A 24,000-nucleotide genomic window follows, 5' to 3' on the forward strand; every position below is an offset into this window, starting at 1 on the left:
AGTCAGAAGCCTTTCCCCAGGCCTGATTGGCCAGGCCTGCACTGCCCAAGTTCTGGGACACTGTTCCAAAAACATCCAAACTTTATCTTTATTTACAAAACACAAGAAAACTTCTCATGGGAAAAACTGTGCTAGCCACAGGGGGGCACTGGCAGAGGTTCTCCAGAGAAGCTGTGGCTGCTCCATCCCTGGAAATGTCCAAGGCCAGGTCGTAGGGGGCTTGGTGCAACCTGGGATAGTGGAAGGTGTCCCTGCCCATGGAATGAGATGAGCTTGTTCTCAGAAATGAACATAAGCAGTGTCCTACAAGGCAGCCCTGAATGAACAGCATCCCTGGCCTCACACTGTCCTAAGAAGAGCTGGAGGACATGGTCAGAGAGAAGGCAGCAGATGGGAGAGTTCCTCACCTGTTTCCCAGTCTTCATCACATGGAGGTGCCTGCCATGTGCTCCCATTGTTCAACTGCTCCTGTGGGGGCTGGCAGGACCGGCTCGCTTCAGGAAGAGAGAAAATGCAGTGACCAGCAGTCCTTAAATCCACTGAACACTTTGTCTTAAGCTGTAAAACACTTCTGGGCTTTAGAGGAAGCTCCACCCAGTGCAAACAGGTTGGGGACAGCCAGAGACAGATCTGAAATAAAGCAACGTCAGATTCGCCTTTCTCAATGAACAAGAGAAGACTTCTCCCTGGAACTCTGAGCAGGAATGCTGGAGTGAAGAGGAACCTGCTGACAATGCATGCAAGCATCACCTGTGCACCTCTTCAGAAGACAGAAAACTGTGTGCTCTGTGGTGTGCAAGAGTTAAAGGGAGATCAGCTCTACAAGAAGGACTCATCCTTGGGGGTCCTAATGCATCCCACCCCTCCTTCCAGAGGCACTTCCTGCACAGTGTTGGGTACAAAGTTTTTATTGAACAAGCCTGGTAACAAAATACACGCAAAGCCTACTCAGAGCATCTGCCATATTCTCAAGAAACTGCCCCATAAATCCCAGCAAATGAGATCAAGTTTCCCCAAAGCTTTTGTGTCACACAAAACTACAGATGACAATTTGCCTCCCACTTTTGGGCCTTCCACGATCCACCCTTGCAAGAGGAGACCTCAGTCCCCAGGGTGCACTGGGTTTCTGGGGAGCACCTGGGAGCACAGGGTTTCTCTTACCTGCATCTTGCTCCATGAAGGCTTTGTCTTTGCACTTCATGATGTGGTCACTGAGGTCGGCCCAAGGAACCAGGTGACGAGCATTGAAGGGGCACGTGGCCAATTTTTTTGCAATCTCAGGGTTGCTCTAGACAAGGGAAAGCCAAAATTATGTGCCACACACATCTCTCCAGTTTACTTATCTCTTGTTGATACATAGGAAAAAAACACTGGAATATTTGTGGTGTTGTTTTAAAACGTACAAAAATAAAAAATTGCAATGTTTTGGTCAGACACTCACTAAAAACAAAAGGGGAAATGAACACAACTGTTCTTCCAAACACAATTCACAGACACTGAGCCACCCCTGACTGAAGTGAAACCAACCCTCAGCAAACTCCCTATGGTTCCTTGCAGTGCTGGTGATACGACTGCATGGCTTAAAGCACATATCAAACAAGCAACCTGGGATAGTGCAAGGTGTCCCTGCCCGTGGCAGGGGTGGCACTGGATGAGCTTTAAAGTCCCTTCCGAACCGAACCGAACCGAACCAAACCAAACCAAACCAAAAGAACCAAACCAAACCAAACCAAACCAAACCAAACCAAACCATACCATACCGTGATTCCATGGTTCTAACACAGTTCAGTTGCTCTGCTTGCAGTGTCCCCATTTGGGTCATGGCTGTGCTCTGCACAGAGCAATAGGAGGCTGAGCCAGGTGGAAGCATTAATTGGATTTTATGCATAAGGAATGCAAAGGAAACTCAACAAACTTGTCCCAAGCAAGAGGGACAATCTACACCCAAACGCTTGACACTGCAAATAACAAACTGTGGCATCTTCAGATGGACTAGTGACAACACCCAAGCTCTTCTGCTAATTAGCACTTCTGCTAATCACTTAGTGATCATCAAACACATACAGTCAGTGTCTATCTCACCTCATCCACCTAACTAGGAAACTTCTTAAAATTCTCTGGTCATCAGTTAGGTGGCACCAGGACAAAACCAACATGCTTAAAGGTTTACTCACAAACACTGTTCACCCAGCTCACATGCACACTCCTGCCAAAATTTGCAGGGGCTCAACACAGAAAATTTCAGCCGTCTTCAATGTCTGGTACTTGCCACTTAGCTTTGCCCCCCACTTTCACTGGCTAATTAATATTTTTAAGGCTCTAGTTCCACCAAAGTGAATTTATTGTACTGATATCAGGACATGCTGCCTACAACTGCATCTTAAGTGGAAGGCACAGCAATGCTGGACTGTTTTAAAAACACACTGGCACTTAAAAAGGGGACAATCAAGTTTTCGAAAGTCTCCAAAAAAACCCCCAAAGCTTAGAAGGTTTAAAGAAACCCAGTCATCAGCACAACAGAGGAGAAGACAGGAAGGAGTGTGTCCCATGAGATGATTTGTAATCAAATTCTTGATTAAAGATAGAGAAGGGAATAAACCTCTCCCAAATGTGCTGAGTCCAAGATGTGCAGCTTCTGCCAGATGCCCAGAAACAGCTGTTGGCAAAACAAACCTGCCCAGCCTTGCAGTAAAAGACTGAACTGAACATCACAGCACTTCTGCTCTGAGGGGCCCAGAGGGGTACTTGGAACTCCAGAAGAGTCCTCTCTTCAGCTGAAAGTGGAAAAATGAATCTGACCTCTCTGTGAGCTGCTGGAAGAGACCAGTCTCCTCTTTGAACTAACCATGAAGGACCTCTGTCTCCTTCAGAGCCAGACTGGTCTTGGGTGAATTCATGTGTGCCTGGAGCTGTTACTGCACAAATCGTGAAGTTACATGACATAAAGGCTAAACAGGGCTATTTGTCAGGAACTGCAGGAGCACAGAGTGTATTTGCATGCAAAGAGTCACTCAGCCACTGCCCGTCCAGCTCACCTCCTTACACTTTACCAGGTGATAAGGAAACCTCCGGGCTCTGATCAAATGGTGTTTGACCAATGGACACTGGATTAACCTCTCTGGATCCAACACATCTGATGGAAGAGGAGAACAGAGAAAAGCATCTGGTTAGAAAGACATGAATCACTCACACAGTGCAGTGGGGAAAACCCCACATCACCACATCAGGGCTGTGGTCTGAGGGAGTTGAACCAGCTGCCCTTAGTTTGAAACCATTCATTAAGGTAGCTACCTGCTTTGCATAACCAAATTAATTAAACTTGAGGTTCTCATAACTGGGACATTAGTTAAAACAGAGGAGAGTCAGCACCACTGAGTGTAATAACTCTTTAGGTTACCTTATAAGGGAGGTAACCACCCTTAGTCCAAGGGAAAGCCAGTAGCACTTTCCAGCTCTCCTGAAGGAGGATCAGTGGGATCATGTCACACCCAGCAGGCGCCTTCAGCAGCTGAACCAAATCTTTCTTCCATCAACAGCTTGTTTTGCTGAAGGCAGAATGTGAGGGAACTGAGTTCCATTCTGAAGGTAGCATTGTGCCTAACATGGTGCATGAGACTCTGAATGAAGCTTTTAATCATGTAATTATTTAGGAGCTGAGGCATTACTAAACCAACAAAACCACTGACAAACAAACACACTGAACAGTGAAGCAGTGTGAATCCATGCATACATAATTTTTGTCTACAAAATACATTAAAATATAAATATTAATAAATATGCATATTCTCAGTGAGGAAGAGAGGCAGCCAGGAAGAGACACAAGGCCCTACTACTGCATGTGGGTCTGTCTACGGGGTACACACCAGGGAGCCTGGGCTGCTTCCCTCCTTTCTGCTCTGCCACTCTTATTGCCCAGGCTTTCAGCATACTTAGGATTTGACTATGCTGGAGTTAAATCAGCTCTAGGCACCAGCTGCTGCTGCCTCTGCTCTCCTCTTTCACGCACGTGGCTCCACCAGCTCCCAGGCTGGCAGTATTTTAAATGTTGTTCCAGAAGTCCCAAGGAGCAGAATTCATGCTGAGAGCCACTCGGAAAGAGAAAGCACAGGCAGGATCCTCATTTCCATCTGGGCTGTGCAGTGCTGCTGCCTCTAAGTACCTCTCACCTCAACAGCCCACTCAGATCATTACAGCAGCTGAAAACCCACCTGGCTTTGCACTGGCCCAGCTGCCCCTGGCAAGCAATCACAAATGGTCTTGTTACTGAAAACGTCGTGAAAAATTAAACTGCCACTGTAATTTCAGTATTAGAAAGCAGCACTACTTTATTTTGGCACCAGGTGCGTGGGGAATGCTCCTCCAAACACCACTGCCCCTCCCCCTTTAGGAGGATTTCTTCTCCTTGAATGCATTCCAGCGATGTGGTCTGGCCAAGATACACCTTTTATCAGGCACACAGTCTTTACTCTCACGGCTAAGATACCCACTTGTGCACATTAATCACTGATACCTGTAAATACAGGATTAAGCACTGTCTGTTTAAGGAATTCACAATTAAGCACTGTTTGTTAGAGGTTTTTCCAATAGCTTCTCTCTCTGAACTGGCTCCACACAAAACAAGTCCAAATGCATTGCCAGGGAAGGGGACAGAGGCAAGAAGGGGACAGAGGCAAGCACCAGAGGAGGTGCAGAGCCCTCAGCACAGCACGTCCAGCACCCAACACCAGCAGTACAGGAGTTTACACAAGGCTGAAACCACCAAAGGCACAATGCCACGTACAGGGAGATCCGTGTACCTGTCCGTGCCCACGGTGCATAGAAATTCATCCCAAAACCGCCTGGAGCGGCTAAGTCGGGAGACACGGGTGGGAGCCACGCTCGAACCAATGTCCCTTTATTCAGGCAAATCCTGCAGGCCGGATCCCACCCGGCACCTGCTGTGGCGACCTGGGCTGAACTCACCGAGAGAGGGCCCGCGGGGGCCACCCGGCTCAGGCACTGGGCACGGGGACGGAGCCGGGCCGAGAGAGGACAGAGCTGGCCCGGGGTGGGGGACAGGGCCCGGCCCGACGGGAGATACAAACCTGGCCCGAAAGCGAACAGACCGCAATGGCGCGGCCAACGAGCGCCCTCCCCGTCCCTCCCCCAGCCAGACCAATCAAGCCTCACCCAAGTCCTCCTCAAGCTCCATGGCGGGGCCGCGCGGGGTCGGGTGGGGGTCTGGGCCGGGTCCGCCTCGCCGCCGACTGTGGGGCGGGGACGGGTGTGAGGACGGGGGCGGGGTCGGTCCGGGTCCGCCTCGGGGCTGGGCTCGCTGTGGGGCTGGGAGTCGGGCCGGTCCGGCTGCGGGGCTGGCTGAGGGTTTGGCTGCGGGTTTGGCTGCGGGTTTGGCTGCGGGTTTGGCTGCGGGTTTGGCTGCGGGTTTGGCTGCGGGTTTGGCTGTGGGGCTGGCTGTGGGGGGCGTGCTTTCCCGCTCTTCCCGCCCAGCCGCCGTTGCCGGGGCAACCCCGCGCGCGGCGCCATGGAGCGCGGCCGGGCCTGAGCCTGACCCTGAGCCCTGAGCCTGACCCTGAGCCCTGATGGTGTTGGGGAATGTCGGCACCTCAGCCGAAATAAGCGAATTTAAGAAGAATGAGACAGATTTAGGCTCATTCTGATGTTGGTATTGGCTGGGTCTGCGGCAGGCTCAGGCGCTGGCCATGGACTGACCCCGGACAGTGAACCATTGAATCGTCAAGGTTGGAAGAGACCTTTGGGATCACTCAGTGCAGCCATCCTCCCACTGTAACCCCTAAACCACATCCCCCAGCGGCAGATCCCGATCCTCAGCGATGGTTACTTCACCACCTCCCTGGGCAGCCCCTTCCACTACCTGGCCACTCGAACAGGGAAAACATTTTTCCCAATATCTAATCTGAATCTCCCCTGTCTCAGCACAAGGCCATTTCCCCATGTCCTCTCACAGCAGTCACAGCAGAAGAGACGGAGCCCACCTCACTACAACCTTTCAGGGAGCAGGGGGGAGTGACAAAAGTATCCCCTGAGCCTCCTCTACTGGCTACACAAACCCATCTCCCTCAGCCGTTCCTCGTAAGACAATTTATTTTGGCTGGAATGGAGTTGATTCCATCAGTAATTTCCCAGTAGCTGGCACAGGGCTCTACTTTGGCTTTAGTATGGGAAGAACATTGATAATGTTGTCCACAAAAATTGCATTTGTTACCTGGTGTGTAACAAGCCAAGAATTACACACTCGAGACAGGCATGTATTATTTATTTCAGAGTTGCACAAGCCTCTGTGCTCGGTGTAATTCCACAAATAAATACACCAAATATCAAAACGTTTCACTATTTATACATTTTAGCAAACACAGTGTTATAAATGAAGTCATGGAGCTGGCTTTCGTAAAGAGTTATGAGGTTTTTGTTATGGTTATTTGTTAATGATTGTGTATATGTTAAGACTACCTCCATAGATTGGTTGGGGTTAACTGATAAAGTTATGGCTACCTCTATAGATTTGTTGGGGCTAACTGATAAATGTTATAGATTTATTTGGGCTACCTGATAAATGTTATGGCTACCTCCATAGGTTTGTTGGGGCTAACTGATAATATTATGACTACCTCTATAGGTTTGTTATGTCTAATTGTTAATTTGTTGTGGCTAACTTAAATGTTATGGTTAAGAAAGGGAAGAGCTGGGCAAGCAGCTAAGCTATCAGAAGACCCTAGAAAGAATGAGCCAAGGAGGACTGAAGACAAAGAGCCCATTGGAACACCTGAAGGAGGCTGGGTTAGGGGGTTATAAAAACTGTATCCCCTAGCCAGGTGTGCCTCTGGCTACCCTACATCGGTGGCTAAGCACCCAGCGCTGTACCCTCTAATTTGTGGAATGAATTTTTTTTGTTTTGTCCCCTGTTGTCTTTTTGTTAATGTTTAAAATTTTACAACAGTGAGCTTCATTTTTCACGTTATACATTTCAGCAAACAAAGGAATTAGTGTTCATTGGCTACAAGTAACACAGTTCTTTTATTAATTAGTATTCTATCTTCTGTTGGTTAATAATTCTCTTATTTCTCATCCTAATTAGTCCACATGCTTAGTCTTTCTCTTCTTTTGGGTCAGAGCATTTCTTGGGTCAGTGGTCTGTGTGTTGGTGGCCGCAATCTGTCCCTGCTGGAGTTATCTTTTACATGCTTGGAGTGGCTTTCAGCAGAATTCCTGAGTTGGCTTTGTTAGTTTCTTCCTTATCTTGGGAGTTCTGCCAGATGTCCTTGAGGACTGTAAATTCTGCATTCCTTCTGCCCACTCTCAGTGGTTCATCCTCCTTCCCAAACTTTGTTAATCTCTCCCTAGGTCTGAAATCACTGAAACATGTCCTGGTCTAAACCTTAACAGGCAATTTTAGGAACAAGCTATTTGTCTTTCTAACACCTGGACATCACTTAGAGCTTGCTTGCTGCTCTCTGTTCCACAGATTAAATCTCTCTTCTTGTGAATTAGGCTTGAAAGCACACAAAGATTACACATAATTTCTCAAGAAAGTTTTACATACTCCACATTTTGCAACAATAACACACTGATGGTTTGGGTGCTCAGTTGTGTTTATCCCATGTCTGGGGCTGTTTTAGCCCCCAGGTACACCAGAAGCCAGAGCAGAAGATCAGGAGAGGCTCAGCAAAGGCTGCAACTCTCTAAGCTCAGAACAGTGAATGTCCCCCTGCACTGACTTGGAGAAAGAGCTCAGCAAGGTGTTAGAAGACTCCAGTGGAAAACTGGGAAGATGTGTGTGAGAACGTGTGGGGGGCAGGTGCACTATTTGTAAGGGCAATCATTGCCTGGAGATTTCTTTGTTCTGGGTCCCTCTGTGGAGGCACCAGCTTGAGCTCACCTGCTGTGTACTGCTCTGTTAAATTATTTACTTTTATAAGTCTGATCCCTGAGGCTCTGCTTTGGGAAACCAAGGCTTGAACCCATCATTTTGCCTCTACTTCATACAATCACAGAATCATCAAGGTTGGAAAAGCTCTCTGAGATCAAGTCCAACCCTTCCCCCAGCAATGCCAAGGCCACCACTGACCTGTGTCCCCAAAGAATATCTGCATGTTCTTTGAACACTTCCAGGGATAGTGACTCCAGCACTGCCATGGGCAGGCTGTTCTAATGTCTGACCATCCTTTCAGTGGAGAATTTTTCACTAATAGCCAACCTAAACCTCTCCTGGCACCACCTGAGGCTGTTTCCTCTCATTCTGTCCCTTGTTCTCTGGGAGCAGAGCCTGATCCCCGCCTGGCTGCCCACTCCTGTCAGAAGTAGTGGAGAGTGAGAAGATCCCCTCTTAGCCTCCTTTTCTCCAGGCTGAGTCCCCCCAGCTCCCTCAGCTTCTCCTCATCAGACTTGTGCTCCAGTTGTTTCTTCTCCTCCCTGGGCAATACACACTCACAGCTCCCTCTCCGCAGGGCACCCTCTTTTGGAACTGACTTCAAATGAGGAATCTCATATAGATGTGAGCAAAAGGCACTGATCTTCAATACTCTGATTTCCTTTAGGGGAAGAGGATTTACTAAAAGGTTTCCCTCTATTGTAGTAAGGAGTTAGAGGACAAAGTTTTTCTGGCCAGAAGTTTGCCTAATTTAATTCAAGCAGGTGACTGAAGACTTACCAGTGCTCTCTGGTAGCAGCAAGAGCAGGGTCATCTTAAGGTACAAGAGATAATGTGTTTATAGAATCATAGCTGTATATCAGGAGAACAGTGTAGGTTTCCCTTGAGTGGAAATATTAACAACAGACATTTTCAAGCACAGAGAAGCTTGCCTCTTCCTGTCCTGTCTGCAAAAATATGTAAAAAACTGTTTCTAGAAGCCTAAGATGGACTAAACCTATCAAAGGATTGTGTCTCCCTGCACACATGATCTGCAGTGGTTTTTCTCATTTGCAAAGGCTGAAAAGGGCTCAGTACACTCTTCCACCTTTTCCTCTGGGAATAATGAAGGCTCTCCATGTGCGCCCCTAACCTTCCCAGAGAAACACCATTCCTCCTGACTGTCTTTGTCGGGAGTGTCCACAGAGGCAGAGAGTCTGCATGGAGACTTAACAGTCATGCTGTGGACAATCACTGCACAAACATGCCGAAATGCCCTCCCAGAACTACCCCTTGTCAACCTGCTCTGCTTGGGCATCTTGGAATCATGTCTGTAGGGAAAAGGATGACACAGAGGCATGGGCTGGGATGCAATAGAAATTTAATGAATCAAATTAGATAAACAAGTCAATCCAAGAGAGGAATGCAGTGCAGGAAGCACCAGGGGCAGATGAGAGTTGGAGTCCCATGGCTCTGGCAGAGATCCCACCAGGTGTTCATCTGCCTGATCCAGAGAGGGAGCAGGGCCAGCAGGTCCTCCCCAGGTTGGCTATATGGGGCTCACAGACCCGGGGAGCACAAGGGAACAGTGACACAGGAGGGAAAAGAGAGAGAGGAAGAGGCCAGAGGCAGGGATGGCTGTGCTTCCCAACAGCCCAGGCTGGCTCTGTCCTTCTGCAAGGGCTGCTGGGGTTGCTCAGCCCTCAGGAAGCAACAAGCTGGTGCTGTGTGCCCAGGGCAGTTCCATCCTGTGTGTCCCTGGGTCCCTTCCCCAGGGCCATCACCAGCAGCTTTAGCAGGGGAGGCCCCTTGTGCCACAGATGCCACTGCCCAAGCCAGAGAGGCCAAAGCCCCCGGAGTTGATGGGCACTCCCTGAGAGCTCAGGATGCTGCCAACAGCAGCTGAGGTAGAGGATCCCACCACGGTGTTCTGTGGGAAGGAGCTGAGGATGGGGCCAGGCAGGGTCACAATCACAGGCGATGGTTCGATGACAACGGTGGAGTCCTGGCACTGCCTGACACAGGGCTCATTGCAGCTGTTGGCCAGCGGGGTGGGGCCACAGGGCTGGCAGGGACGGCATGGAGTGTAGCAGGACATGTCTTCGGGGTTCTGATGCACCTGGAAGAGAGGACATTGAGGAGCAGAGTTGAGGAAGGGCTGTGTCACAGGAGTATTTTGACACACCATGATGGAGAAACACAAAGAGAAGGAGAAGACAGCAGGAGGCTGCATGGATAGAAGCCCTACAGTTTTATTTTCCATTCAGCTCTTAAAAATGTTCCCAAGAGCAACCAAGTCCAGAGACTTCCACGCACAGACTAAAGCTCAGGAGACACCACAGCCAAAAGCCAGTCTCTCTCCATGCAGAAATTCTGCCCCTTCCCTCTGCCAGGACAGGCAGTTCTCAGAAGGCAAATGGGATTAAAGCAAAGAATGGGATCAGAAGACCCAGAGGCAGAAGAAAGGAAAGGCTTCAGACTCACCTTGATGCCAAGGAGATGGAGGTGAGAGGAGTGAATGAGAGAGTGAGGAGAAGGTCCCCCTTTTATACTGCTCCTGCACTGCCCCAGGCCCACAGGCACTGCACAAGGACAGTAATTTTCCTACAGAGTCACCTCAAAGCCAAACATTCTACCCAATGGCACAGGTTGTGGTTTGGTTTCCATCTATGTTGTCATTTCATTTCCTCATTTCTGACATTCTCACTAAGTCATGGAGGCTTCTACCATGTAGAGGGATGAGAAGTCCAAGGATTTCTTGTGCAGGAACACATGAGCACATGCAGAAACCAAACCTCAAGCTGACCCATGTGGAGTTCTGTACTTCCTCATTGCCTGAGGGATGTGTTGTGTTTTGGCACAGCGCCTTCTCTTCCCCCTCTCTTCACCCCATGATGCACTTTGGCTGCACTTTTGCACCCTGGCCTGGAGGATACACAAAGTCCTGCCATGCATTGTCAATTCTGAGAACACCCCTGATCTCTGGCAGTGCTGCCAAGCAGGTCAGGCTGTGGGCAATGGCCTTTGGGCGGCCTGGAGCTGTGGGTCTGGGCACAGTGTGTTTGAAGATGGTTTTCCAGGGTTGTGGATGGAGCTGCCCTTGCAGGAGGGGAATTCAGCCCTGCCTGGGACACAAGCCTGCAGACATCACACACTCCTAACTTGGCCTCACACCAAAATTAGAGCATGACTCGCCATGGGTCAGGAGAGTCTCCCTTTGGAAATTTGCCTACTGAAGGCATTCCCTTGCCCGCCTGGGACGCGTCCCAGCTGCCTCCGTGTCTGCAGGGCAGGGAAGTGCATCAGTCCTTGGTGTAGTTTGAAAGCTGGTTTTGCATCCAGGGACATCTGAGTACACGTCCTCCCTGAGTACTGCATGCTGGATTTTGTGGTGATTTCCTCTATCACCTTTCCAGATATTGAGGCAAATCTGACAGGCCTGTTATTCCCTGACTCGTCTTTCACACCCCTCTTGAAGACAAGACACTCACTGGCTTTCTTCCAGTCCTCGGATGAGTTCTGTGGTTGCTGTGACTTTCAAAGGGAATTGAGAAAGGCTTTGTACTGACACCAATGAACACACATCAATTCTCACACATTCGTTTCAGACCAGTGTGTTTGAATTTTGCCCCATTGGATTCTGTTCTGATTGGGGAAGTCTTTTCTGTTCCAGATGTTCCAAGGGGTTTCAGGAGCTTAAATTCCTGACGACAATTCCTGATGGTAAAGACCAAAGACAGGAACTTTTGAGGATGTCCAGCTTTCCTGTACCCCCTATCCTCAGGGAAGCTGCCCTGTTGAAAACTGGGTCTGCTTTTGGCAAAGCCTCCCTTTACTGAAGACCTACCTGGAGAAGACCCTCCATGTACTTTGCCTGATTCAACTCCAGGTGGTCTTTGGCTTTCCTAAGCCCTGGCAAACATCCCCTCCAGAGCAAAGGGCATCAAGAGGAAGGGACCTGAAACCACTGGCGCAGCCTGGCTGCCTGGAGATGCTGCAGCTCATGACCCTGGCAGAGAGCAGAGAGAGCAGGAAAAGAGAGAAGCAAGTGAAATGTCCATACAAAGCAGAGTATTTGGATGCTCTCTGGCATGTGCAGAGCAGGACAGAGCAGGACTTCTTCCTACAAAGGGTATTGCAAAGAGTTGCTTTTCACGGTCCAAAGCCAACATTCCCTGCCTGTGTGGGACCCTTGCAGCCCTTGGGTCATGTGCCCTCACTGCCATGATTCTGCCTGGGATATCCTTTGGCTTCTCATCACACAACATGAAAGGATCCTGCAATGCAGGGCAGGAATGCCAGAAACGAGGAAATGAAATGGCAGTGTAGATGGAAACAAAACGTGAATTGCTACCACTATGTGGGATATTTACCTTTGAAGATGAGTTTGTTGGAAAATTACTGCCCTCGTGGAGAGGCTCTGGGCCTGAGGCAATGCAAGAGCTGTATAAAAGCAGGCTCTTCTCCCCACTCTCACATTCACTTCACTTGCTTCCATCTCCTTGAGAGCAAGGTGAGTTTGAAGACCATTTTCCTTTTCCTTCTTCTTCTCTGGGATTCTTCAAGACATACCTGTGACTTTTTCCATGTGGGATCTTGATTAAATGCTTCCTGTGAGAGAGTGAAAGGAGTGGGAGGTGCAGGACTGTTAAGTCTTGGCAGAAATATTGCCACAGCTTTGGGCTGGTTGGGGCCATCTCTGGGCTTGAGCTTTTGGTGGGGTTTGTGTGGGGGAAGAGCCCATGTGCCTTCACAACCAGCCTTCAACTTTCATTTCCAGCTCATGGCTTTGCTCCCTTATGGTGGGGTGACAGGCTGAATCTCACCCATCTCCTGCTCTTCTTTCCCCTTCCTTCTCTGCCAGGTGCATCACCAGCCCCAAGACATGTCCTGCTACACTCCATGCCGTCCCTGCCAGCCCTGTGGCCCCACCCCGCTGGCCAACAGCTGCAATGAGCCCTGTGTCAGGCAGTGCCAGGACTCCACCGTTGTCATCGAACCATCGCCTGTGATTGTGACCCTGCCTGGCCCCATCCTCAGCTCCTTCCCACAGAACACCGTGGTGGGATCCTCAGTCTCTGCTGCTGTTGGCAGCATCCTGAGCTCTCAGGGAGTGCCCATCAACTCCGGGGGCTTTGGCCTCTCTGGCTTGGGCAGTGGCATCTGTGGCACAAGGGGCCTCCCCTGCTAAAGCTGCTGGTGATGGCCCTGGGGAAGGGACCCAGGGACACACAGGATGGAACTGCCCTGGGCACACAGCACCAGCTTGTTGCTTCCTGAGGGCTGAGCAACCCCAGCAGCCCTTGTAGAAGGACAGAGCCAGCCTGGGCTCTCGGGAAGCACAGCCATCCCTGCCTCTGGCCTCTTCCTCTCTCCTTTTTCCCTCCTGTGTCGCTGTTCCCTTGTGCTCCCCTGGTCTGTGAGACCCACTCAGCCAACTTGGGGAGGACCTGCTGGCCCTGCTCCCTCTCTGGATCAGGCAGATGGACACCTGGTGGGATCTCTGCCACAGCCATGGAAATGAGATTCTTCGATGACCCTGGTGCTGTCTGCACTGAGGCCTCCACTCAGAGTGACCTTGTTCTTATCTTTTGACTCATTAAATTTCTATTGCATCCCAGCCCATGCCTCTGTGTCATCCTTTCCCTGTCGTCAGTCTCCCAGAATTCCCAGGGAGAGACGTGTTGCTCTGATGTGTTTCTATGAGAGAGATTATGGGGAAGGTGTTTCAGTGCCTTTTAGACAGGGGTGTTGAGTGTGCTTTATCATGGTATTGCTGCTTTCTAACCTTCTCCATGTGTCTGTGGTATGAGCCAATGCAGAAGGTGAGAGGTAACCCAGGTTCTTGTTAATACATCCCTTGAATTTGGCTAGAAAGAACCAACACTGAATGACCGGTGTTTGTACGTGCACAAGGAGGGTTTATTGTAGAACAATGTGGTTGTACAGGACAACATGTCTGTAGCCATTTTGATTATTATTATCTATAGCAATGCAACAGTACGAAAGCATTGCAAGATGAAAGTGCGACCATATCACCGAGGGACATGCACAAGGCAAAAGACAGGACGAAAGATGAAAGACAAGACTGTGGATATCTCTCCAGCCATAGGCCCTGTGATGAGACTTGGTTGCTGCACAGTCTTGGTTGAAGTGGTTGCAGAACGGACCCATTGGGGGGTGGGGGAAGTCTTGAAGAAGTGATGGTGGGGAAAATCCCTGGGGAAATGCACTGAACACAAAATGTATTTGGTTTATATTCGCTCAGTTTTCGGTGGGAACACCCAGATTCCTCCCCTGAGGCTAGGTGTTTCACACTGGATCATGTAATGTCGTGGATCATGGGACACTTCAGGAGTCCTTGACACCTTTTAAGACAACACAGCTGCCCATCACACCATGTGCAGTTGATTTGATTTTGGCCTGATATGGCCCATCAGCTGAAATGAACACTGTCAGGCCACAGTGCTTCCTGGGGGTAAGACAGAGGGCCCCAAAACCTGGTGGTCTGAGCAAGGGAGGGCAACTTAGAATGACAAGAAGCACCAGCATCCACCTCCTGTTTCATTCAAAGCCCATCATTCACCCTCTGTCTTACCAGAACAGACATTGGCCATTACACATCCAAAGCTCACCTCCAGTTCAACAAAACACCCTGGTCTCCACAAATAGGGGAATGTTTGAGTCATTATCCTTTAAGAGTTCACTGTCTCACCGTGTGTGGAGGGACAGAATGAACCAAACCTTTTCACTGACCCTCTGTACCCCAAGGATGATCTTCTGTCTCTCTGACCAAACCATTTTCCTCTCCACACCCAGCAATGCCTGTGCCTGTAAAGTGCTCTGACCTCCTCACCATCCTGGCCACCCTGCACAGCAGTCATGCCCCTTGGTCCAGGTGGCTCTTGCATTACAGCCTGTCCCCAACATGGGGGATGGCACCAGGCAAGTGCTGAGCAGAGTGGCATCATTGCTCCCACCCATCTCCTGGTTCCCCTCCTGCTTGTACAGCCCAGGATGTTGCTGACATTTTTTGGTGTCTGTGAGCATCAGTGACATGGATAATGGTATTGGGTGTAACCTCATAGCACTTTGTGATGTTGTTCATTGGCCATAAGGGGATTTGGTCAAGGTGATGATCTTGGAGGTCTTTTCCAGCCTTAATGATCCTGCGTCTCTCAGCAATGACATGAAGCTGAGGGGAGTAATAGCTCCACTCAAGGGGAGGATTTAAATCCAGAAGGATTTGGACAGACTTGAGGAATGGTCCCACAAGGAACTTGGGAACTTCAACAAAGCCAAGTGCTAGGTCCTGCCAATGCTTTGGGGCAATCCCAGGAATCAGTAGGGACTGTGGGGTGAATGGATGGAGAACAGCCCTGCAGAGAAGGGCTGCAAAAAAGGTCCCATGGATGCATCACCCCTGCTCTGAAGGGCAGCTGAAGGTTCTTCAGGCAGAAGAGCAGGGTCTGGGGGACCTTACTGCAGCCTTTCAACATGTAAGGGGGCATGTAAGGAAGCTGAAGAGAGACAATATATCAAGTCATTGGATAAGGGGCAGGAGTTTTGAACTGGAACAGGATAGCAGGAGCTGAGCTATCCCTGCCTATGGCAGGAGGGTTGGACTAGATGACCTTTAACAATCTCTTCCAACCACAGCCATTCTATGATTCCATGATAACATGGGTCTGTGAGAAGGCAGCCCAATGCACTGTGTCTCTCCCTTTCAGAAACCTTTCAGATCCATGGGATCTGCTGGAGTTTGATGGGGATTCAATACCTCTGTCTGGTCATTAATGCATTCACAGCTGAGTACTTCTGTCACAATGTTGAGCTGAGCAAGGAAAAGGGACAGACGTGCAAACAAAGTGGATGTCTGTCCTTGGACAATGTAGGGAAGTTTTATCCTGACCCAAAGAGGCAGAGAAACTCAGAACCCAAAGGGTAACTAAGTGCACACTGAGCACACACAATGCCAGCCTGTGTTGACAATTGGTGCGAAAACCTCCTCCCAGAAACACCTAATGGCAACATCTCTGCCTTGGGAGAGTGTCTGCAGGGCAAAGGATGACACAAAGGCATGGGCTGGGATGCAGCAGAGTTTAATGAGTCAAAAGAGAGGGAAAGGAGGGGGATCCAGGTGGAGACTTCCCAGCTGGAACAACTTTAGCAGGGGAAGCACCTCGTGCCACAGAGGCCACTGCCCAAGCCAGAGAGGCCAAAGCCCCCGGAGTTGATGGGCACTCCCTGAGAGCTCAGGATGCTGCCAACAGCAGCAGAGGTGGAGGATCCCACGGCAGTGTTCTGTGGGAAGGAGCTGAGGATGGGGCCAGGCAGGGTCACAATCACAGGCGAGGGCTGGATGGCCACGGTGGAGTCCTGGCACTGCCTGACACAGGGCTCATTGCAGCTGTTGGCCAGCGGGGTGGGGCCACAGGGCTGGCAGGGACGGCATGGAGTGTAGCAGGACATGTCTTGGGGCTGGAGATGCACCTAGAAGAGAGGACATTGAGGAGCAGAGTTGAGGAAGGGCTGTGTCACAGGAGTATTTTGACACACCATGATGGAGAAACACAAAGAGAAGGAGAAGACAGCAGGAGGCTGCTTGGATGGAAGCCCTACAGTTTTACTTTCCATTCAGCTCTTAAAAATGTTCCCAAGAGCAGCCAAGTCCAGAGATTTCCACGCACAGACTAAAGCTCAGGAGATACCACAGGCGAAAGCCAGTGTCTCTCCATGCAGAAATTCTGCCCCTTCCCTCTGCTAGGACAGGCAGTTCTCAGAAGGCAAATGGGATTAAAGCAAAGAATGGGACCAGAAGACACAGAGGCAGAAGAAAGGAAAGGCTTCAGACTCACCTTGATGCCAAGGAGATGGAGGTGAGAGGAGTGAATGAGAGAGTGAGGAGAAGGTCCCCCTTTTATACTGCTCCTGCACTGCCCCAGGCCCACAGGCACTGCACAAGGACAGTAATTTTCCTACAGAGTCACCTCAAAGCCAAACATTCTACCCAATGGCACAGGTTGTGGTTTGGTTTCCATCTATGTTGTCATTTCATTTCCTCATTTCTGACATTCTCACTAAGTCATGGAGGCTTCTACCATGTAGTGGGATGAGAAGTCAAAGGATTTCTTGTGTAGGAACACATCAGCACGTGCAGGAATCAAACCTCAAGCTGACCCATGTGGAGTTCTGTACTTCCTCATTGCCTGAGGGATGTGTTGGGTTTTGGCACAGTGCCTTCTCTTCCCCCTCTCTTCACCCCATGATGCACTTTGGCTGCACTTTTGCACCCTGGCCTGGAGGATACACAAAGTCCTGCCACGCATTGTCAATTCTGAGAACACCCCTGATCTCTGGCAGTGCTGCCAAGCAGGTCAGGCTGTGGGCAATGGCCTTTGGGCGGCCTGGAGCTGTGGGTCTGGGCAGAGTGTGTTTGAAGATGGTTTTCCAGGGTTGTGGATGGAGCTGCCCTTGCAGGAGGGGAATTCAGCCCTGCCTGGGACACAAGCCTGCAGACATCACACACTCCTAACTTGGCCTCACACCAAAATTAGAGCATGACTCGCCATGGGTCAGGAGAGTCTCCCTTTGGAAATTTGCCTACTGAAGGCATTCCCTTGCCCGCCTGGGACGCGTCCCAGCTGCCTCCGTGTCTGCAGGGCAGGGAAGTGCATCAGTCCTTGGTGTAGTTTGAAAGCTGGTTTTGCATCCAGGGACATCTGAGTACACGTCCTCCCTGAGTACTGCATGCTGGATTTTGTGGTGATTTCCTCTATCACCTTTCCAGATATTGAGGCAAATCTGACTGGCCTGTTATTCCCTGACTCGTCTTTCACACCCCTCTTGAAGACAAGACACTCACTGGCTTTCTTCCAGTCCTCAGATGAGTTCTGTGGTTGCTGTGACTTTCAAAGGGAATTGAGAAAGGCTTTGTACTGACACCAATGAACACACATCAATTCACACACACTCATTTCAGGCCAGTGTGTGTCAATTTGGCCCCATTGGATTCTGTTCTGATTGGGGAAGTCTTTTCTGTTCCAGATGTTCCAAGGGGTTTCAGGAGCTTAAATTCCTGACAACAATTCCTGATGGTAAAGACCAAAGACAGGAAACTTTGAGGATGTCCAGCTTTCCTGTACCCCCTATCCTCAGGGAAGCTGCCCTGTTGAAAACTGGGTCTGCTTTTGGCTAAGCCTCCCTTTACTGAAGACCTACCTGGAGAAGACCCTCCATGTACATTGCCTGATTCAACTCCAGGTGGTCTTTGGCTTTCCTAAGCCCTGGCAAACATCCCCTCCAGAGCAAAGGGCATCAAGAGGAAGGGACCTGAAACCACTGGTGCAGCCTGGCTGCCTGGAGATGCTGCAGCTCATGACCCTGGCAGAGAGCAGAGAGAGCAGGAAAAGAGAGAAGCAAGTGAAATGTCCGTACAAAGCAGAGTATTTGGATGCTCTCTGGCATGTGCAGAGCAGGACAGAGCAGGACTTCTTCCTACAAAGGGTATTGCAAAGAGTTGCTTTTCACTGTCCAAAGCCAACATTCCCTGCCTGTGTGGGACCCTTGCAGCCCTTGGGTCATGTGCCCTCACTGCCATGATTCTGCCTGGGATATCCTTTGGCTTCTCATCACACAACATGAAAGGATCCTGCAATGCAGGGCAGGAATGCCAGAAACGAGGAAATGAAATGGCAGCGTAGATGGAAACAAAACGTGAATTGCTACCACTATGTGGGATATTTACCTTTGAAGATGAGTTTGTTGGAAAATTACTGCCCTCGTGGAGTGACTCTGGGCCTGAGGCAATGCAAGAGCTGTATAAAAGCAGGCTCTTCTTCCCACTCTCACATTCACTTCACTTGCTTCCATCTCCTTGAGAGCGAGGTGAGTTTGAAGCCCATTCTCCATTTCCTTCTTCTTCTCTGGGATTTCTCTGCACATACCTGTGACTTTGTCCATGTGGGATCTTGATGAAATGCTTCTTGTGAGAGAGGGAAAGGAGTGGGAGGTGCAGGACGATTGAGTCTTGGCAGAAATATTGCCACAGCTTTGGGCTGGTTGGGGCCATCCCTGGGCTTGAGCTTTTGGTGGGGTTTGTGTGGGGGAAGAGCCCATGTGCCTTCACAACCAGCCTTCAACTTTCATTTCCAGCTCATGGCTTTGCTCCCTTATGGTGGGGTGACAGGCTGAACCTCGCCCATCTCCTGCTCTTCTTTCCCCTTCCTTCTCTGCCAGGTGCATCTCCAGCCCCAAGACATGTCCTGCTACACTCCATGCCGTCCCTGCCAGCCCTGTGGCCCCACCCCGCTGGCCAACAGCTGCAATGAGCCCTGTGTCAGGCAGTGCCAGGACTCCACTGTTTTCATCCAGCCCTCACCTGTGATTGTGACTCTGCCTGGCCCCATCCTCAGCTCCTTCCCACAGAACACCGTGGTGGGATCCTCTACCTCTGCTGCTGTTGGCAGCATCCTGAGCTCTCAGGGAGTGCCCATCAACTCCGGGGGCTTTGGCCTCTCTGGCTTGGGCAGTGGCCTCTGTGGCACTAGGTCCCTCCCCTGCTAAAGCTGCTGGCGATGGCCCTGGGGAAGGGACCCAGGGACACACAGGATGGAACTGCCCTGGGCACACAGCACCAGCTTGTTGCTTCCTGAGGGCTGAGCAACCCCAGCAGCCCTTGTAGAAGGACAGAGCCAGCCTGGGCTCTCGGGAAGCACAGCCCATCACAGCCTCTGGCCTCTTCCTCTCTCTCTTTTCCCTCCTGTGTCCCTGTTCCCTTGTGCTCCCCGGGTCTGTGAGCCCCATATAGCCAACCTGGGGAGGACCTGCTGGCCCTGCTCCCTCTCTGGATCAGGCAGATGGACACCTGGTGGGATCTTTGCCACAGCCATGGAATGGAGATTCTTCGATGACCCTGGTGCTGTCTGCACTGAGGCCTCCACTCAGAGTGACCTTGTTCTTATCTTTTGACTCATTAAATTTCTATTGCATCCCAGCCCATGCCTCTGTGTCATCCTTTCCCTGTTGTTGGTCTCCCAAGATTCCCAAGGAGAGAGGTGTTGCTCCAGGGTGTTTCTGTGAGAGAGATTATGGAGAAGGTGTTTCAGTGCCTTTTAGAAAGGGGTGTTGAGTGTGCTTTATCATGGTATTGCTGCTTTGTAACATTCTCCATGTGTCTGTGTTATGAGCCAATGCAGAAGGTGAGAGGTAATCCAGGTTCTTGTTAATACTTGCCTTGAGATTGACTAGAAAGAACCAACACTGAATGACTGGTGTTTGTAAGTACACAGGGAGGATTTACTGTAGAACAATGTGGTTGTAAACGACAACACGTCTGTAGCCATTTTGGTTATTATTATCTATAGCAATGCAACAATATGAAAGCATTGCAAGATGAAAGTGCAACCATATCACCCAGGGACATGCACAAGGCAAAAGACGGGACGAAAGATGAAGGACAAGACTGTGGATATCTCTCCAACCATAGGCCCTGTGATGAGACTTGGTTGCTGCACAGTCTTGGTTGAAGTGGTCGCAGAACGGACCCATTGGGGGGTGGGGGAAGTCTTGAAGAAGTGATGGTGGGGAAAAATCCCTGGGGAAATGCGCTGAACACAAAATCTATTTGGTTTATATTCGCTCAGTTTTCGGTGGGAACGCCCAGATTCCTCCCCTGAGGCCAGGAGTTTCACACTGGATCATGTAATGTCATGGATCATGGGACACTTCAGGAGTCCTTGACACCTTTTAAGACAACACAGCTGCCCATCACACCCTGTGCAGTTGCTTTGATTTTGGCCTGATATGGCTCATCAGCAGAAATGAACACTGTCAGGCCACAGTGCTTCCAGGGGGTAAGACAAGGGGCCCCAAAACCTGGTGGTCTGAGCAAGGGAGGGCAACTTAGAATGACAAGAAGCACCAGCATCCACCTCCTGTCTCATTCAAAGCCCATCATTCACCCTCTTTCTTCCCAGAACAGACATTGGCCATTACACATCCAAAGCTCACCTCCAGTTCAACAAAACACCCTGGTCTTCACAAATAGGGGAATGTTTGAGTCATTATCCCTTAAGAGTTCAGTGTCTCACCGTGTGCGGAGGGACAGAATGAACCAAACTTTTTTACTGAACCTCTCTATCCCAAGGATGATCTCCTGGATCCCCTCCTGCTAGTACAGCCCAGGATGTTGCTGACAGCCCTTGGTGTCTGTGAGCATCAGTGACATGGATAATGGTATTGGGTGCAACCTCATAGCACTTTGTGATGTGGTTCATTGGCCATAAGGGTATTTTGTCAAGGTGATGATCTTGGAGGTCTTTTCCAGCCTTAATGATCCTGTGACTCTCAGCAGTGACATGAAGCTGAGGGGAGTAATAGCTACACTCAAGGGGAGGATTTAAATCCAAAAGGATTTGGACAGACCTGAGGAATGGTCCCACAAGGAACTTGGGAACTTCAACAAAGCCAAGTGCTAGGTCCTGCCACTGCTTTGGGGCAATCCCAGGAATCAATAGGGACTGTGGGGTGAATGGATGGAGAACAGCCCTGCAGAGAAGGGCTGCAAATATGGTCCCATGGATGCATCACCCCTGCTCTGAAGGGCAGCTGAAGGTTCTTCAGGCAGAAGAGCAGGGTCTGGGGGACCTTACTGCAGCCTTTCAACATGTAAGGGGGCATGTAAAGAAGCTGAAGAAAGACAATATATCAAGTCATTGGATAAGGGGCAGGAGTTTTAAACTGGAAAAGGTTAGCAGGAGCTGAGCTATCCCTGCCTATGGCAGGAGGGTTGGACTAGATGACCTTTAACAATCTCTTCCAACCACAGCCATTCTATGATTCCATGATAAAATGGGTCTGTGAGAAGGCAGACCAATGCACTGTGTCTCTCCCTTTGAGAAACCTTTCAGATCCGTGGGATCTGCTGGAGTTTGATGGGGATTCAATACCTCTGTCTGGTCATTAACGCATTCACAGCTGAGTACTTCTGTCACAGTGTTGAGCTGAACAAGGAAAAGGAAAAGACCTGCAAACAAAGTGGATGTCTGTCCTTGGACAATGTAGGGAAGTTTTATCCTGACCCAAAGAGGCAGAGAAACTCAGAACCCAGAGGGTAACTAAGTGCACACTGAGCACACACGATGCCAGGCTGTGTTGACAATTGGTGCGAAAACCTCCTCCCAGAAACACCTAATGGCAACATCTCTGCCTCGGGAGAGTGTCTGTAGGGCAAAGGATGACACAAAGGCATGGGCTGGGATGCAGCACAATTTAATGAGTCAAAAGAGAGGGAAAGGAGGGGGATCCAGGTGGAGACTTCCCAGCTGGAACAACTTTAGCAGGGGAAGCACCTCGTGCCACAGAGGCCACTGCCCAAGCCAGAGAGGCCAAAGCCCCCGGAGTTGATGGGCACTCCCTGAGAGCTCAGGATGCTGCCAACAGCAGCAGAGGTAGAGGATCCCACTGCAGTGTTCTGTGGGAAGGAGCTGAGGATGGGGCCGGGCAGGGTCACAATCACAGGCGAGGGCTGGATGGCCACGGTGGAGTCCTGGCACTGCCTGACACAGGGCTCATTGCAGCTGTTGGCCAGCGGGGTGGGGCCACAGGGCTGGCAGGGACGGCATGGAGTGTAGCAGGACATGTCTTGGGGCTGGAGATGCACCTAGAAGAGAGGACATTGAGGAGCAGAGTTGAGGAAGGGCTGTGTCACAGGAGTATTTTGACACACCATGATGGAGAAACACAAAGAGAAGGAGAAGACAGCAGGAGGCTGCTTGGATAGAAGCCCTACAGTTTTACTTTCCATTCAGCTCTTAAAAATGTTCCCAAGAGCCATCAAGTCCAGAGATTTCCACACACAGACTAAAGCATAGGAGACACCACAGCTCAAAGCCAGTCTCTCTCCATGCAGAAATTCTGCCCCTTCCCTCTCCCAGGACAGGCAGTTCTCAGAAGGCAAATGGGATTAAAGCAAAGAATGGGATCAGAAGACCCAGAGGCAGAAGAAAAGAAAGGCTTCAGACTCACCTTGATGCCAAGGAGATGGAGGTGAGAGGAGTGAATGAGAGAGTGAGGAGAAGGTCCCCCTTTTATACTGCTCTTGCACTGCCCCAGGCCCACAGGCACTGCACAAGGACAGTAATTTTCCTACAAAGTCACCTCAAAGCAAAACATTCTATCCAATGGCACAGGTTGTGGTTTGGTTTCCATCTATGTTGTCATTTCATTTCCTCATTTCTGACATTCTCACTAAGTCATGGAGGCTTCTACCATGTAGTGGGATGAGAAGTCCAAGGTTTTCTTGTGCAGGAACACATGAGCACGTGCAGAAATCAAACCTCAAGGTGACCCATGTGGAGTTCTGTACTTCCTCATTGCCTGAGGGATGTGTTTGGTTTTGGCACAGTGCCTTCTCTTCCCCCTCTCTTCACCCCATGATGCACTTTGGCTGCACTTTTGCACCCTGGCCTGGAGGGTACACAAAGTCCTGCCACGCATTGTCAATTCTGAGAACACCCCTGAGCTCTGGCAGTGCTGCCAAGCAGGTCAGGCTGTGGGCAATGGCCTTTGGGCGGCCTGGAGCTGTGGGTCTGGGCACAGTGTGTTTGAAGATGGTTTTCCAGGGTTATGGATGGAGCTGCCCTTGCAGGAGGGGAATTCAGCCCTGCCTGGGACACAAGCCTGCAGACATCACACACTCCTAACTTGGCCTCACACCAAAATTAGAGCATGACTCGCCATGGGTCAGGAGAGTCTCCCTTTGGAAATTTGCCTACTGAAGGCATTCCCTTGCCCTCCTGGGACGCGTCCCAGCTGCCTCCGTGTCTGCAGGGCAGGGAAGTGCATCAGTCCTTGGTGTAGTTTGAAAGCTGGTTTTGCATTCAGGGACATCTGAGTACCTGTCCTCCCTGAGTACTGCATGCTGGATTTTGTGGTGATTTCCTCTATCACCTTTCCAGATATTGAGGCAAATCTGACTGGCCTGTTATTCCCTGACTCATCTTTCACACCCCTCTTGAAGACAAGACACTCACTGGCTTTCTTCCAGTCCTCAGATGAGTTCCGTGGTTGCTGTGACTTTCAAAGGGAATTGAGAAAGGCTTTGTACTGACACCAATGAACACACATCAATTCAT

General features: G+C 50.2%; 6 protein-coding genes across 6 annotated transcripts; 2 read left to right on the forward strand and 4 right to left on the reverse strand.

Moving 5' to 3' along the window:
• Positions 1 to 244: 244 nt before the first annotated feature.
• On the reverse strand, positions 245 to 5,268 carry LOC146423328 (gametocyte-specific factor 1-like). Its single transcript, XM_085044872.1, has 4 exons — positions 5,170 to 5,268; positions 3,036 to 3,133; positions 1,162 to 1,288; positions 245 to 494 (listed from the first exon to the last, which is right to left on the reverse strand). Exons 1-4 carry the CDS (start codon positions 5,189 to 5,191, stop codon positions 373 to 375), a joined length of 369 nt encoding a protein of 122 aa, XP_084900998.1. The 5' UTR covers positions 5,192 to 5,268; the 3' UTR covers positions 245 to 372.
• Positions 5,269 to 9,462: 4,194 nt separating this feature from the next.
• Positions 9,463 to 9,982, reverse strand: LOC146423329 (feather keratin Cos1-1/Cos1-3/Cos2-1-like). The gene has a single exon (XM_085044870.1). The coding sequence runs from the start codon at positions 9,960 to 9,962 to the stop codon at positions 9,657 to 9,659; it is 306 nt and encodes a 101-aa protein (XP_084900996.1). The 5' UTR covers positions 9,963 to 9,982; the 3' UTR covers positions 9,463 to 9,656.
• Positions 9,983 to 12,196: 2,214 nt separating this feature from the next.
• On the forward strand, positions 12,197 to 13,484 carry LOC146423330 (feather keratin 1-like). The gene is made up of 2 exons (XM_085044871.1): positions 12,197 to 12,377; positions 12,729 to 13,484. The coding sequence occupies exons 1-2, from the start codon at positions 12,246 to 12,248 to the stop codon at positions 13,053 to 13,055; spliced, it is 459 nt and encodes a 152-aa protein (XP_084900997.1). The 5' UTR covers positions 12,197 to 12,245; the 3' UTR covers positions 13,056 to 13,484.
• Positions 13,485 to 15,950: 2,466 nt separating this feature from the next.
• LOC146423331 (feather keratin 1-like) lies at positions 15,951 to 16,812 on the reverse strand. Its single transcript, XM_085044869.1, has 2 exons — positions 16,723 to 16,812; positions 15,951 to 16,357 (listed from the first exon to the last, which is right to left on the reverse strand). The coding sequence occupies exon 2, from the start codon at positions 16,334 to 16,336 to the stop codon at positions 16,031 to 16,033; it is 306 nt and encodes a 101-aa protein (XP_084900995.1). The 5' UTR covers positions 16,337 to 16,357; positions 16,723 to 16,812; the 3' UTR covers positions 15,951 to 16,030.
• A 1,999-nt stretch (positions 16,813 to 18,811) lies between these two features.
• LOC146423332 (feather keratin Cos1-2-like) lies at positions 18,812 to 19,859 on the forward strand. The gene has a single exon (XM_085044867.1). It carries the CDS (start codon positions 19,124 to 19,126, stop codon positions 19,427 to 19,429), a length of 306 nt encoding a protein of 101 aa, XP_084900993.1. The 5' UTR covers positions 18,812 to 19,123; the 3' UTR covers positions 19,430 to 19,859.
• Positions 19,860 to 22,119: 2,260 nt separating this feature from the next.
• LOC146423333 (feather keratin 1-like) lies at positions 22,120 to 22,530 on the reverse strand. The gene has a single exon (XM_085044866.1). The coding sequence runs from the start codon at positions 22,503 to 22,505 to the stop codon at positions 22,200 to 22,202; it is 306 nt and encodes a 101-aa protein (XP_084900992.1). The 5' UTR covers positions 22,506 to 22,530; the 3' UTR covers positions 22,120 to 22,199.
• Between the last annotated feature and the right edge of the window lie 1,470 nt (positions 22,531 to 24,000).

Source organism: Lichenostomus cassidix, unplaced genomic scaffold (genome assembly GCF_008360975.1).
Source record: "Lichenostomus cassidix isolate B80296 unplaced genomic scaffold, HeHo_3.0 HiC_scaffold_646, whole genome shotgun sequence".
Lineage (NCBI taxonomy): Eukaryota > Metazoa > Chordata > Aves > Passeriformes > Meliphagidae > Lichenostomus > Lichenostomus cassidix.

Excerpts from the sequence above, each read along its gene's own strand:
- LOC146423328 (XM_085044872.1), bottom strand. The coding sequence starts at position 5,191 with ATGGAGCTTGAGGAGGACTTGG. Across the intron at positions 3,134-5,169 it reads GGAGCTTGAGGAGGACTTGG|ATGTGTTGGATCCAGAGAGG; the intron begins GTGAGGCTTGAT and ends CTCTTCCATCAG. Across the intron at positions 495-1,161 it reads CTTCATGGAGCAAGATGCAG|CGAGCCGGTCCTGCCAGCCC; the intron begins GTAAGAGAAACC and ends CTCTTCCTGAAG.
- LOC146423329 (XM_085044870.1), bottom strand. The coding sequence starts at position 9,962 with ATGTCCTGCTACACTCCATGCCGTCCCTGCCAGCCCTGTGGCCCCACC.
- LOC146423330 (XM_085044871.1), top strand. The coding sequence starts at position 12,246 with ATGAGTTTGTTGGAAAATTACTGCCCTCGTGGAGAGGCTCTGGGCCTG. Across the intron at positions 12,378-12,728 it reads TCCATCTCCTTGAGAGCAAG|GTGCATCACCAGCCCCAAGA; the intron begins GTGAGTTTGAAG and ends CTTCTCTGCCAG.
- LOC146423331 (XM_085044869.1), bottom strand. The coding sequence starts at position 16,336 with ATGTCCTGCTACACTCCATGCCGTCCCTGCCAGCCCTGTGGCCCCACC.
- LOC146423332 (XM_085044867.1), top strand. The coding sequence starts at position 19,124 with ATGTCCTGCTACACTCCATGCCGTCCCTGCCAGCCCTGTGGCCCCACC.
- LOC146423333 (XM_085044866.1), bottom strand. The coding sequence starts at position 22,505 with ATGTCCTGCTACACTCCATGCCGTCCCTGCCAGCCCTGTGGCCCCACC.